We start from the raw sequence: 13,189 nt of genomic DNA on the forward strand, positions 1-13,189 counted from the left end.
GTTAGCCCTGGCTTCAGCCAGGCGTGTCTCAGAATTGGCGGCTTTATCCTATAAAAGCCCTTACCTAATTTTTCATACGGACAGGGCAGAATTGAGGACTCGTCCTCAATTTCTCCATAAGGTGGTTTCAGCTTTTCACTTGAACCAGCCTATTGTGGTGCCTGTGGCTACTAGGGACTTGGAGGATTCCAAGTTGCTGGACGTAGTCAGGGCCCTGAAAATGTATGTTTCCAGGACGGCTGGAGTCAGAAAATCTGATTCGCTGTTTATCCTGTATGCACCCAACAAGCTGGGTGCTCCTGCTTCTAAGCAGACGATTGCTCGTTGGATTTGTAGTACAATTCAGCTTGCACATTCTGTGGCAGGCCTGCCACAGCCAAAATCTGTAAAAGCCCATTCCACACGGAAAGTGGGCTCATCTTGGGCGGCTGCCCGAGGGGTCTCGGCTTTACAACTTTGCCGAGCAGCTACTTGGTCAGGGGCAAACACGTTTGCTAAATTCTACAAATTTGATACCCTGGCTGAGGAGGACCTGGAGTTCTCTCATTCGGTGCTGCAGAGTCCTCCGCACTCTCCCGCCCGTTTGGGAGCTTTGGTATAATCCCCATGGTCCTTTCGGAGTCCCCAGCATCCACTAGGACGTTAGAGAAAATAAGAATTTACATACCGATAATTCTATTTCTCATAGTCCGTAGTGGATGCTGGGCGCCCATCCCAAGTGCGGATTGTCTGCATTACTTGTACATAGTTATTGTTACAAAATCGGGTTGTTGTTGTTGTGAGCCATCTTTTCAGAGGCTCCTTCTGTTATCATGCTGTTAACTGGGTTCAGATCACAAGTTGTACGGTGTGATTGGTGTGGCTGGTATGAGTCTTACCCGGGATTCAAAATTCTTCCTTATTGTGTACGCTCGTCCGGGCACAGTATCCTAACTGAGGCTTGGAGGAGGGTCATAGGGGGAGGAGCCAGTGCACACCAGGTAGTCCTAAAGCTTTTTACTTTTGTGCCCAGTCTCCTGCGGAGCCGCTATTCCCCATGGTCCTTTCGGAATCCCCAGCATCCACTACGGACTATGAGAAATAGAATTATCGGTAAGTAAATTCTTATTTTTTTTTTTTTTTATTTAATTCTCTCTTCACATAACCTGCATATTGTTTCTTGAAGGTAACAATAATGCATTGTTTAAGTTTTTATTGTGTCAACAGTATTAACCAGTACTTTGTAACCCGTGCTCTGGGTTTCTTTAAATAAGGCTATTTAGTACTTGATGGACTATGCTAAGACAAAGTTAACGTTTTACATTTTTCCTACCTTATTACAAGTTCTTGAGTTTGAACGAGTTTACTTGAACAATCTTCCAAGTGCTTCGATGTATGAGCGCAGCTATATGCACAGAGATCTCATCACCCACATTGTATGCACCAAGTAAGTGTTTGTCCTGCTTGTGCTAGTTGTACGTTTTGTCTTTTATAAGGCTGGTCATACTCTGCAGGATTATACAGATGGTCTGAGCGATGTAATTATATAGCCGTGCCTCAATTCTCTGAGCGATGTATGGGAATGATGTTTAGTTCACTGTATAAAATTGTGAAATGATCCCAACCAGTTTTCTGTCATTTTCTAGTGTTGTGCGATTAGCGTTCGTGTATGAACCTGAACGATAATTGTTCAGAACTGTTTTGCATCAGCTAGAACTAAGCAATTATTGTTGTTCAGCGTATGGCTAGCTTTAGACCACACACAGGCTCCCCCCCCCCCCCCCCCTTTATTTAGTACTACTTGTGAAGAAGTAAACGTCTGCATTATATGATACATTTAGTAAGAAAGTTCTTATTTAAAATCGCCGTCGTATCTAAAAATGAGTTGTAGGAATGACTATTTATGGTCTGCTCTTTGTTGTTTTCCATTGCATCTGCAGTCACATGACACATGATGTAGTGATCTGAGCAGATTTGAGAAACCGCTCTTAAGGTGCATACACACTGGGCGTTTCCCCCCCCCCCTGCCCAGCGATGTCAGCGGGGGTGAACTGCTTTCCATAGCAGGACACTATGGAAAGCCACTCACCCCGCCTTTCATCTACTGGTGATACCAGCAGATGAATAGCGGCCGCCAGCAATGAAGCGGGAGCGCGCTTCAGTGCTCACCGCTTGTGCATACACACTGGGCGGCTTTGAGCTGAAAGCAACATACCAAAAGTGACCTGCTTTCAGCTCAAAATCGCCCAGTGTGTATGGGCCTTTCGCAGGCATCCCCATCACCACATTCCTCTGATGTAACATGACCAAGATTAGGTTGCTCTGCTGTGTTGATGCAGACGCCAATGCTTCCATTTGTGAGACCTGTAGCAGCCCCTATAAATCTCCCCCACAGATTTCTTTTGCAAATAAAACAATGAGTTCTAGGAGGATCTCCTGGAAAATTATCAGCTTCTTTGTAAAAAGTTATAAAACCTTAGAGAGAGAGAGAAACAAAAATATGCAATATGGTCATCTTTATTTCAGATATAATAGCAACACTCATAACCATCAGTCACTGATTATAACAATTGGGTGAACCAACATTTAAAAAGTCCAAAGCGTAAGAATGAAGTATGGTACAACTGAAAGAGCAATACATTAATAAAAAGCATCTATCAAAATCGATGTAAAATATATAAGATAGAGAGAGCAGGTCACTATATTGTGTCAGACATCCTGCGAGTATTCGTCTATATACCAGCAGTAAGATTACGTTTGAGAGACCAGATAGTAGTTTCAAACACCTGCATAATTTTGTCTCGAGTAGGGGAGTCGAGTGATTCAACAAGGGGGCCCCATTTCTTATAGAATGAGACTACACCAGATTCTAGAGCTGGAAAAATGGTTTGTCTGTCATAATAAAGAGTTTTTTCTTCGAAAGGGATTTAACCATTCCCAAAAAAGGCGGGGTGGGACTAGGTCAAACACATAAAATTGCTATCCTGGCAATTGTTACTATATTGGTCAACAAGGGGATGAAGTTAGGACCATCGGGGCCTAAGGACCAATGTTTAAAATTTGTGCATAATAGAGCAAGGGGTTCAGCTTGAAGTTGTAAACGAAAACTAGAATTGATATAGTTTGTTACTTTGCCCCAAAATGTACGTATTTTTGGGCATGACCACATGTTGTGAAAAAAGGTTTGCGTTCTGGCGTTTACACTTTAGGCAATCACCCGACTCCCCTGAAACCATATGCTTTCTTCTGGCCTGGGAGATATACACCCTATTATTTGTGTTAATGTGAACCTCTTGTAACCAGGTGCATCGCAAATAGTTCAATGTGGATTAGAAATGATCAAGTAATACAGTAGGTCAGAAGAAATTATAGAGTGAACATCTCGCTCCCATGGCTAAACACGTCTTCATTTCTTGCTGCATGAGTCCTCCAGTATTGTCGACATGCGTCCAAGCTGTGCAGTTCAGCAGTAATGGTAAAGTACATTAACATTCTTGGAGGAGGGACCCCCACTTAACACTGCTGAGGGAGAGGGACAATCCTAAAGTGGCTAGCCTAGGTAATATTTATGTGGTTCTGTATTGTGTGAGGAAGGCAACAGTTGGTGACCTTATATGAATTTTGTTCAGCTGTGTATTATATTGCACAGCCTCCAGTGATTAAATTTTATTTATTGTAGCTGCTATAATGCTACTGCTCCTCTTACAACAGGACGGACTTCATCATAACAGCAAGTCATGACGGGCATGTCAAGTTCTGGAAGAAAGTGGAGGAAGGAATTGAATTTGTGAAACATTTTCGCAGTCATCTAGGTAACTTAAGTAACATTTCTTATATGAATGGTAAAAAAAGAAAAATGTTTTCATTCAGTCTTACAGAAAGTTACAACAATCTGAGCAATTATTGGTGTACTAACGCTACACATACCAAAAAATATATAGTCTTCCGACTTGGCTATTTTAGCGGTGCCATACCCGTTTTTTTTTTTTGTTTGTTTTGTTTTTTTAATAAAAAAAAAAAAATCCACCATGTTCATTTTTGGAACTCCCTGAGAGATTTGTTTCTCCCCTCCATACACCTATAGCACGGGCAGGTCACATGTGGGAAGGTGAGCTGGTCAGATGACACCAGCACAAGGTAGCGTAATTAGTGGCAGTGTGAGCAGTACAGTACTGTCCACCTATCGCAGACAGTAGGAGTCCCACTCCTATTGCATAACCGGGCCCACCAACATCCGTGACTTCATCTCCACCCCAGACTCCTCCTCCTGCAACAGAAGCCCCTTGCGGGCTCAGTGTTTGCTCGCCACAGGTTATATTCCCACTCTATGGGTGTCATGGACACCCACGAGTGGGAATAGTTCCTGTTAGTCGGCATGCCGACTGTCGGAACTGTAAGGGGAGGGGATTCCGGCGTCTGTATTGTGACCGGCGGTCTCCTGACCGCTGGACACGTAACTGCCTCCCCTTCATCCTACTATTGCCTGGAGTGTACATCTGCCTCATGCTGTGGCTTCGGGCAGCCATTAGCAGAGCCGTAACACAAGGGGACTCCTGATTTCAAGGAACTGAGGGGCCACCAAGCTAGTTCCATTCTCTTCCCTACCAATTTTAAACCATATGTCCTCATTTTAAGCAGACGAAGACCCCTTTAAAGATGAAGACAGTTTGTCCTTTTTCACCGTGGTGTTGAATTTGTGTGTGTATATGTTCCTTGGTGCAGGGGTGGTAGAGAGCATTGCGGCTAGTGCTGAAGGAGCACTCCTGTGCACAGTAGGGGAGGACCAAGCAATGAAAGTCTTTGATGTCGTCAACTTTGACATGATTAACATGCTGAAGCTTGGGTATGTATTCTTCATATCGGTACACTTACAGTGAAGTAGTTGTATTAAAAAGTAGCTGATTTTCCTACCAAATTAATAATCTGCACTAATGTAAAGATAATTAGTGTCTGCATATCTTGTTTAATGCAGGTAAACGTACAGTGATATTGTATAAAGCACACAATGTATAATAAACCTGGCTTGACAATTGCTCTGAGGACCTCTGATAGATATATAATTTCTCTGACGTCCTAGTGGATGCTGGGAACTCCGTAAGGACCATGGGGAATAGACGGGCTCCGCAGGAGACTGGGTACTCTAAGAAAGAATTAGGACTACTGGTGTGCACTGGCTCCTCCCTCTATGCCCCTCCTCCAGACCTCAGTTAGAATCTGTGCCCGGCTCGAGCTGGTTGCACACTAGGGGCTCTCCTGAGCTTCTAGTATAGAAAGTATTTATTAGGTTTTTTATTTTCAGTGAGATCTGCTGGCAACAGACTCACTGCTACGAAGGACTTAGGGGAGAGAAGCGAACCTACCTGCTTGCAGCTAGCTTGGGCTTCTAGGCTACTGGACACCATTAGCTCCAGAGGGATCGAACACAGGCCCAGCCTCGGTCGTCCGGTCCCGGAGCCGCGCCGCCGCCCCCCTTGCAGAGCCAGAAGCAAGAAGAACGTCCTGGAAATCGGCGGCTGAAGACTCCGGTCTTCATTAAGGTAGCGCACAGCACTGCAGCTGTGCGCCATTGCTCCCTATGCACACCACATACTCCGGTCACTGATGGGTGCAGGGCGCTGGGGGGGGCGCCCTGGGCTGCAATTTGAGTACCTTAAATTGGCAAAAAGCACATAATATAGTCTAATAAACTATATATGTGCAAAAATCCCCTGCCATAATATTAATAAAAGAGCGGGAGAAGCCCGCCGTGAAGGGGGCGGGGCTATCTCCCTCAGCACACTGGGCCATTTCCTCTTCACAGCTCCGCTGGAAGACAGCTCCCCAGGCTCTCCCCTGCAGTTTCCAGGCTCAAAGGGTAAAAAAGAGAGGGGGGCACTAAATTTAGGCGCAAACTGTATTTATATAGCTGCTATAGGGAAAATCACTTTGTGTAGTGTAAATCCCTGTTTATATAGCGCTGTGGTGTGTGCTGGCATACTCTCTCTCTGTCTCCCCAAAGGACTTTGTGGGGTCCTGTCCTCAGTCAGAGCATTCCCTGTGTGTGTGCGGTGTGTCGGTACGGCTGTGTCGACATGTTTGATGAGGAGGCTTATGTGGAGGTGGAGCAGGTGCCGATTAAATGTGATGTCACCCCCTGCGGGGTCGACACCAGAGTGGATGGATATGTGGAAGGTTTTATACAACAGTGTCAACTCCTTACATAAAAGGTTCAATGACATAACAGCTGTGGGACAGCCGGCTTCTCAGCCAGTGCCTGCCCAGGCGTCTCAAAGGCCATCAGGGGCTCAAAAACGCCCGCTACCTCAGATGGCAGACACAGATGTCGACACGGAGTCTGACTCCAGTGTCGACGATGACGAGACTAATGTACATTCCACTAGGGCCATCCGTTGCATGATTACGGCAATGAAAAATGTGTTGCACATTTCTGACATTAACCCAGGTACCACTAAAAAGGGTATTATGTTTGGGGAGAAAAAGCAACCAGTGGTTTTTCCCCCATCAGATGAGTTGAATGAAGTGTGTGAAGAAGCGTGGACTTCCCCCGATAAGAAACTAGTGATTTCTAAAAAGTTATTGATGGCGTACCCTTTCCCGCCAGAGGACAGGTTACGTTGGGAGACATCCCCGAGGGTGGATAAGGCACTCACACGCTTATCAAAAAAGGTGGCACTGCCGTCTCAGGATACGGCCGCCTTAAAGGAGCCTGCGGATAGAAAGCAGGAGGCTATCCTGAAGTCTGTATATACACACTCAGGTACTATACTGAGACCTGCAATTGCTTCAGCATGGATGTGCAGTGCTGCAGCAGCGTGGTCTGGTTCCCTGTCTGCTAACATTGATTCCCTTGACAGGGACACTATATTACTAACCATAGAGCATATTAAAGACGTAGTCTTATATATGAGAGATGCACAGAGGGATATTTGCCGGCTGGCATCTAGAATTAATGCAATGTCCATTTCTGCCAGGAGAGTATTATGGACTCTGCAGTGGACAGGTGATGCGGATTCTAAAAGGCACATGGAGGTTTTGCCTTACAAGGGTGAGGAATTGTTTGGGGATGGTCTCTCGGACCTAGTTTCCACAGCAACAGCTGGGAAGTCGACATTTTTACCTCAGGTTCCCTCACAGCCTAAGAAAGCACCGTACTATCAGGTACAGTCCTTTCGGCCCCAGAAAGGCAAGCGGGTTAAAGGCGCGTCCTTTCTGCCCAGAGGCAGGGGTAGAGGGAAAAAGCTGCACCATACAGCCAGTTCCCAAGAACAAAAATCCTCCCCTGCTTCCACTAAATCCACCGCATGACGCTGGGGCTCCACTGGTGGAGCCAGGTGCGGTGGGGGCCCGTCTCCGGAACTTCAGCGACCGGTGGGTTCGCTCACAGGTGGATCCCTGGGTTCTACAAGTGGTATCTCAGGGATACAAGCTGGAATTCGAGACGTCTCCCCCTCGCCGTTACCTCAAATCAGCCTTGCCAGCTACTCCCCAGGACAGGGAGGTAGTGCTGGCGGCAATTCACAAGCTGTACCTCCAGCAGGTGATAATAAAAGTCCCCCTCCTTCAACAGGGACGGGGTTACTATTCCACAATGTTTGTGGTACCGAAACCAGACGGTTCGGTGAGACCCATTCTAAATTTGAAATCCTTGAACACTTATATAAGGAAGTTCAAGTTCAAAATGGAATCACTCAGGGCGGTTATTGCAAGCCTGGAAGAGGGGGATTACATGGTATCACTGGACATCAAGGATGCTTACCTGCATGTCCCCTTTTACCCACCTCACCAGGTGTACCTCCGTTTTGTGGTACAGGACTGCCATTACCAATTCCAGACGTTGCCGTTTGGTCTGTCCACGGCACCGAGGGTATTTACCAAGGTAATGGCCGAAATGATGATACTCCTTCGAAAGAAGGGAGTTATAATTATCCCGTTCTTGGACGATCTCCTTATAAAGGCGAGGTCCAGGGAGCAGTTGTTGGTCGGAGTAGCACTATTTCAGGAAGTGCTACAACAGCACGGCTGGATTCTGAATATTCCAAAGTCGCAGCTGGTTCCTACGACGCGTCTGCTGTTCCTGGGTATGATTCTGGACACAGAACAGAAGAAGGTGTTTCTCCCGGAGGAGAAGGCCAAGGAGTTGTCATCTCTAGTCAGAGACCTCCTGAAACCAAAACAGGTGTCGGTGCATCACTGCACGCGAGTCCTGGGAAAGATGGTAGCTTCTTACGAGGCAATTCCATTCAGCAGGTTCCATGCAAGGATCTTTCAGTGGGATCTGTTAGACAAGTGGTCCGGATCGCATTTTCAGGTGCATCGGCTGATCACCCTGTCCCCGAGGGCCAGGGTGTCTCTGCTGTGGTGGCTGCATAGTGCTCATCTTCTCGAGGGCCGCAGATTCGGCATACAGGACTGGGTCCTGGTGACCACGGATGCAAGCCTCCGAGGTTGGGGGGCAGTCACTCAGGGAAGAAACTTCCAAGGACAATGGTCGAGTCAGGAGGCTTCCCTACACATTAATATTCTGGAACTAAGGGCTATTTACAATGCCCTAAGTCAGGCAAGACCCCCTGCTTCAAAACCAGCCGGTGCTGATTCAGTCAGACAACATCACGGCGGTCGCCCATGTAAACCGACAGGGCGGCACAAGAAGCAGGATGGCGATGGCAGAAGCCACAAGGATTCTCCGATGAGCGGAAAATCACGTGATAGCACTGTCAGCAGTGTTCATTCCGGGAGTGGACAACTGGGAAGCAGACTTCCTCAGCAGGCACGACCTCCACCCGGGAGAGTGGGGACTTCATCCAGAAGTCTTCCAGCTGATTGTAAATCGTTGGGAAAGGCCACAGGTGGACATGATGGCGTCCCGCCTCAACAAAAAGCTAAAAAGATATTGCGCCAGGTCAAGGGACCCTCAGGCGATAGCTGTGGACGCTCTAGTGACACCGTGGGTGTACCAGTCGGTTTATGTGTTCCCTCCTCTTCCTCTCATACCAAAGGTGCTGAGGATAATAAAAAAGAGAGGAGTAAGAACTATACTCATCGTTCCGGATTGGCCAAGAAGGACTTGGTACCCGGAACTACAAGAAATGATCTCAGAGGACCCTTGGCCTCTGCCTCTCAGACAGGACCTGCTACAGCAGGGGCCCTGTCTGTTCCAAGACTTACCGCGGCTGCGTTTGACGGCATGGCGGTTGAACGCCGGATCCTGATGGAAAAGGGCATTCCGGTTGAAGTCATTCCTACGCTGATAAAAGCTAGGAAGGATGTGACCGCAAAACATTATCACCGCATATGGCGAAAATATGTTGCTTGGTGTGAGGCTATGAAGGCCCCCACTGAAGAATTTCAGCTGGGTCGATTTCTGCACTTCCTACAATCAGGAGTGACTATGGGCCTAAAATTGGGATCCATTAAAGTCCAGATTTCGGCCCTGTCTATTTTCTTTCAAAAAGAACTGGCTTCACTGCCTGAAGTTCAGACGTTTGTTAAGGGAGTGCTGCTTATTCAGCCCCCATTTGTGCCCCCAGTGGCACCTTGGGATCTCAACGTTGTGTTGGATTTCCTAAAATCACATTGGTTTGAGCCACTTCAGACCGTGGAATTAAAATATCTCACGTGGAAAGTGGTCATGCTTTTGGCTTCGGCTAGGCGGGTGTCAGAATTGGCGGCTTTGTCCTGTAAAAGCCCCTATCTGATCTTCCATATGGACAGAGCAGAATTTAGGACTCGTCCCCAATTCCTCCCTAAGGTGGTATCAGCGTTTCATTTGAACCAACCTATTGTGGTGCCTGCGGCTACCCGGGACTTGGAGGCTTCCAAGTTGCTGGACGTAGTCCGGGCCCTGAAAATCTATGTTTCCAGGACGGCTAGAGTCAGAAAGACTGACTCGCTGTTTATCCTGCATGCACCCAACAAGCTGGGTGCTCCTGCTTCTAAGCAGACTATTGCTCGCTGAATCTGCTCCACGATTCAACTTGCACATTCTGCGGCTGGACTGCCGCATCCTAAATCAGTAAAAGCCCATTCCACGAGGAAGGTGGGCTCTTCTTGGGCGGCTGCCCGAGGGGTCTCGGCTTTACAACTTTGCCGAGCTGCTACCTGGTCGGGATCAAACACGTTTGCAAAATTCTACAAGTTTGATACCCTGGCCGAGGAGGACCTTGAGTTTGCTCATTCAGTGCTGCAGAGTCATCCGCACTCTCCCGCCCGTTTGGGAGCTTTGGTATAATCCCCATGGTCCTTACGGAGTTCCCAGCATCCACTAGGACGTCAGAGAAAATAAGAATTTACTCACCGGTAATTCTATTTCTCGTAGTCCGTAGTGGATGCTGGGCGCCCGTCCCAAGTGCGGATTGTCTGCAATACTTGTATATAGTTATTGCCTAACGGGTTATTGTTATGAGCCATCTGTTCAGTGAGGCTCAGTTGTTATTCATACTGTTAACTGGGTATAGTTATCACGAGTTGTACGGTGTGATTGGTGTGGCTGGTATGTGTCTTACCCGGGATTCCAAATCCTTTCTTTGTTGTCGGCTCTTACGAGCACAGTTTCCCTAACTGAGGTCTGGAGGAGGGGCATAGAGGGAGGAGCCAGTGCACACCAGTAGTCCTAATTCTTTCTTAGAGTGCCCAGTCTCCTGCGGAGCCCGTCTATTCCCCATGGTCCTTACGGAGCTCCCAGCATCCACTACGGACTACGAGAAATAGAATTACCGGTGAGTAAATTCTTATTATATAGATTATCTATTAATATTAGTTTATTTTTAGTGTGTTAGATTTTTTTGCTGTCTTATTATATGGGAAGATAACACATCTGCCGTATTTAGCAGTATCTGTGTTTTAGAGGCATATGTATCGAAGCTTGAAGAGAGCTAAAGTAACAGCCAATCGGCTTCTGTCTTTTTTTTTTTTTTTTACACGGCATGTTAACTGACAGGAGCTGATTGGTTGGTACTTTCTCTCTCCACTTTATCTTTCTGTGAGCTTTGATACATATGCCTCTTTATTATGAAAATTAGTTTGGTGGGAATTCATCCATTATCTCTCAGGATTGTCCAAGGTCTGTTTTAAACAATGGAGGCAAAGCTGCTGTAGATTGCCAGGCATGTGAAAGCCCTCACTAGAGATTTGACAACAAGTTCACTGCTCAATGCTTTTTCAGAAGCAGATTTAATAAAAATGGCATATCTAAGTGCTGCATTTCAACCATCCGACCGCAAAGATAGAACATATTGTTCATTTATATGGGTTATGCAGTTTGACGGCCACACCGCTCTAGAGGGTGCACACCATGAGAAGCACTCTGGTAGTTGTCTTTCCTCTGATTTTCAGACTCTCCTTGCAGTCTGTGCCACCCCAGTGCTAGCGAATGACAAGTCACATTACGGTACTGGAGATCAGAGGTGAAGGTCACTTGGATTGGCAACAGCACCTGCCAAGTTAGCGGCATTCAGTTTAAATCCATCATGCAGCATTGAATTGTGTAGAATCCCGGACTGGAAGCTCTTTGGTGATAGGAGGAACTGGGGTTTAAATAGAGTAAATGCTCTTATTGTAGAGAGCTGCACAATGTATTTAATAAGAGGGGGGGAGGGGGGTTCTTTCACAGTGCATAACCTAGCTAACCATTGGATTGCCAGAGTTGTGGCCTCAATTATCTTGTTTAACCATGCTATTACATGGGCATGCCATATTTTCTCACCTGCGGATAGTATGTGCGGTAATGGCTTATTTAACATTGTTGTGTTAGGGATAAAAGGTTCAGTGACGTTAAGATTTACTATTTTCTTTGTATATTTTGGCTTACCAACCACTTGCAGGTCCTCTGTTATGTTTATGAAGCTTTTATAGTATACATGTACAGTATATGTATTTAGTATTTCTCTTACATCCTAGAGGATGCTGGGGTCCACATTAGTACCATGGGGTATAGACGGGTCCACAAGGAGCCATTGGCACTTTTAAGAGTTTGAGAGTGTGGGCTGGCTCCTCCCTCTATGCCCCTCCTACCAGACTCCATTTAGAAAATGTGCCCGGAGGAGCCGGTCACAGCTAGGGGAGCTCTCCAGAGTTTCTCTAGTAAAGTTTATTTTAGCGTTTATTATTTTACAGGGAGGCTGCTGGCAACAGCCTCCCTGCTTCGTGGGATTAAGGGGGGGGGGGGGGAGTAGTGTCCGCCCTGCGGGGTCTGACCCACTATCTCCGCTGACAAGACACTGAGCTCCTGAGGGGATCGTTCCCCGCCACAGGGGATCGCTCACCCTGGCAGCATGCCGCCACCCCCTTACAGAGCTGAAGATCAGTGGCGAGTGAGTCACCGACCCCCCCCCCCCTAGCAAGCGGGAGGCCGGTGTGAAGATGGCGGCATCAGGGTAGGAGGCTCAGCGGTACATAGTGCGGCGCTGTGAGGGGCGCCCTGAGCCAGCGCCTACACCCTACACTGCTCACACAGCCTGTCGGGGTTCCGGGATCTCAGCCAGCATAAATCCTCAGGCCAGTATAATCCTATGAAGAGCAGGAAGACAGCGCCATTTCGGGGGCAGAGCTTCTCCTTAGAGCGGACCCAGCAGCGTTCAGCGCCATTTTCCTGCCTGCACAACGCTGTCGGTGAAGAGCAAGTCACTCCACAGCAACTCCAGCTATCTCTCGCGGTAAGGGGGGGGGGGGGGGGGAGGCTGCAAACCGACTGTGTAACCTATTAAGGGGTACAGTCAGCGCTGATGGGGGGGGGGTTTCCCTTTATATTAAACTGTGTGTGGGTTGGCTCCAATCTCTGTGTCTCTCTTGCCATTCTTGGGGGTGAAACACTGTCTGTCCTCCCCTGTCTGTGGTCTCTATTAAGCAATGTCTGGGGACTCTGTGTCATATGCTGCAGAAGATATGTCCTCTCAGGATGATCCCATTCCGTGTAATTAGGATTGCACTGCTTTAGCACAGATACCAGCAAGGGAGCCTGAGTGGTTATCCTCTATCAAATCTATGATTTCTTTTTCATCCACTAGGGGTCACTGGAGTACTCTTGGGATATGGACGGTTCCACTGGAACTAGGCACTGAACAGTTAAACTTTGACTATACCTCCCCTCCATATCCCAGAGTACCTCAGTGTTTTTTCGGTGCTCACAGAGCAACTAGGCTTGTGGAAGTGGATCCACAATTATTGATTTTTCTCTTTGATTATTTTTGAAAACATCCCTTTCCCCCTTCCAAGA

The 13,189-nt window shown here is 47.3% G+C and overlaps 1 protein-coding gene across 1 annotated transcript in view; it reads left to right on the plus strand.

Annotated features, from left to right (window-relative positions):
• PPWD1 (peptidylprolyl isomerase domain and WD repeat containing 1) overlaps nt 1-13,189 on the plus strand; it is a 90,566-nt gene that overhangs the window by 16,812 nt on the left and 60,565 nt on the right. The window contains exons 2-4 of the mRNA XM_063963164.1: nt 1,324-1,426; nt 3,691-3,791; nt 4,702-4,822. Of these exons, the coding sequence (XP_063819234.1) occupies nt 1,324-1,426; nt 3,691-3,791; nt 4,702-4,822 (325 nt within the window). The remainder of the gene's footprint in view (nt 1-1,323; nt 1,427-3,690; nt 3,792-4,701; nt 4,823-13,189) is intronic.

The sequence above is a fragment of the Pseudophryne corroboree genome, chromosome 1 (genome assembly GCF_028390025.1).
Source record: "Pseudophryne corroboree isolate aPseCor3 chromosome 1, aPseCor3.hap2, whole genome shotgun sequence".
NCBI lineage: Eukaryota > Metazoa > Chordata > Amphibia > Anura > Myobatrachidae > Pseudophryne > Pseudophryne corroboree.